The 1,938-nt window shown below is 39.6% G+C and overlaps 1 protein-coding gene across 1 annotated transcript in view; it reads left to right on the top strand.

The window, feature by feature from the left end:
- Positions 1-232: 232 nt before the first annotated feature.
- APP-BP1 (Nedd8-activating enzyme E1 regulatory subunit APP-BP1) overlaps positions 233-1,938 on the top strand; it is a 17,039-nt gene continuing 15,333 nt past the window's right edge. Inside the window, exon 1 of the mRNA XM_014418526.3 lies at positions 233-381. Within this exon, the coding sequence (XP_014274012.1) occupies positions 380-381 (2 nt within the window). The 5' untranslated portion in view covers positions 233-379. The remainder of the gene's footprint in view (positions 382-1,938) is intronic.

Genomic DNA, 1,938 nt, shown 5'->3' with positions numbered 1-1,938 from the left:
GATATGCTCTTACATATAATGTAAAAAACGTTAACATTACGAGAATGTCACCGGGGGACTTTCAATTTATACTGAACAGACTTTGGGTTATAATTGAAAGACAAGACACAATTTGAATCTGTGGTTGTTTCTAAAAATTTTCCTATTATTCTTATATTATAAAATTTTATTTAAGTGATTAAAATTATTATTGAGATTGTTTCAACATATGACCTACACTTTATAATTCTTTTAAAATTGCAATTGCATTAAGGACAAAAAATTTATATAAATATAAGTTACAGTCTGATAAAGTGTAGTATCAAACGTAATCCCTAAACCCTTATGTCAACATTATACAAATCTACATAAAGAGGATTTATTTTAACAATAAAGCAGTATGTAAGTTGCCTTTGTGAGTTCTACATTACGACCTCTTTTCCTTTTCTTTTTTTTTTTGTGTCCCTCCCGCACTGTCAAGAGATCTTTTTTTTTTTAATCCCCGAACGAATGATTTTATTTAACTTTTTTCTTATCTCTCTTTTTATTTGTTTCTTTCTCGTTTTTTTAGCTGAAAAGCAATAGAATATTTAGGCCAGCAGTTTTACAAGTGGCGGAAGAAAATGCGGCCCCTACGGTAGCGGTACCACTAATGGCAACGGTAGTGTGTAGGGTGAAACGGACCATCTTGAATCAGATCAAAGCTGACGAAGAAAGGCGTAGTGAAGAAGCGGCTGAAGGCGTTCGGGGGGAGGCAGATGGACCCCAGAGGACGACATCTTTCAGATGTTTAGGGAGACGAGGAAGCCCAGGCAATCCACAGGCCAATAGAGCTTCTGATATTCAACGTATCAGCGAGAAGCTTTGAGAGCCAGCTTTGACCAGGTGCGCTGGCGGATAGTATTTCTGTCGACCATACTGAAGGTACAACTGGCCAAAGAGTCGGGCAAGAGAGAGGGTCTGCCTAGAAATGCACATTCGTGGAATGTGCGCAGGATTTAATCGATGCCATTGTCCGAGAACAGGACTTCTGGACGAAGGTAGAGGAACCAGGCGATCTGTTGAGAAAGGTAGGCGTAAAAATTAGGAACAACTCGGGTAAATGGGATACCAAGACGGTGGTAGGAGGTATAGTTGCCATCAGAGGGGAGAATGAAGTACTAAAGATAGGGGCAATTGAGGAGGTAATGGATTGAAGGGAGTCGATTCATGCCGTCTACGATGACATTTTTTTCAATATTGGGAACGTACTAGGAATAACAGAAAACAAAACCTCCCTGAAATCCCCTTGAAATAGGATAAAATAACGTATACAAAGGAAAGACGGTATCCGCAAGCACTGAAGTAGCACATCAGGGAGGAGTTAGATAACTTGAGGATACAAGGCACAGTAATCGATATCACGCCACCGTACTATCGTAGATGGCAGTGCTGAGTGATGTGAAATGATTTCGACCTTTGCTGGGTGCGTTGAATACGGTTTATGCCGGAAATGGCAGTATATCTTGTGCCACTGAATAAATTCCTCAAGAAGAGTAGTCAGTGATAACGCCGGCTATAGACCAAAATATTAGGAAGGGTATGGAACAATTCGTCGGTCATCTCTATCTAAATTCTTCCACTTGTAATAATTGAACCCGCTATACTTTCTCAGATCAGTAAACGTTCCTCGATGCATGCTTTAAAGGTAGAGTGAAGCCAAAATAAAGGGATTAGACCGCGCCATTATTGCCAAGGTTTACGTTGAGATAAATAGGAATTTCTCTCATCAACATAATTAATAGAAACCTATTCAGGCAGACTTCTAAATTACCACTCCCAACATCCTCACCATCAAAAAATTAACGTAGCCAAAAACCTTATTCACCGTGGCTTTTCCCTTTCTGACTCCCGATTCCATGAAAAAAACACACACCGCATCAAACACATACTCTTAGCTAATAACTTCCCCCTCCATAT

Source organism: Halyomorpha halys, unplaced genomic scaffold (genome assembly GCF_000696795.3).
Source record: "Halyomorpha halys isolate HHAL.00 unplaced genomic scaffold, Hhal_1.1 Scaffold200.1, whole genome shotgun sequence".
Taxonomy (NCBI): domain Eukaryota; kingdom Metazoa; phylum Arthropoda; class Insecta; order Hemiptera; family Pentatomidae; genus Halyomorpha; species Halyomorpha halys.
Note: the sequence above shows the minus strand (reverse complement) of the source record. Positions and strands in the feature narration are given on the sequence as shown.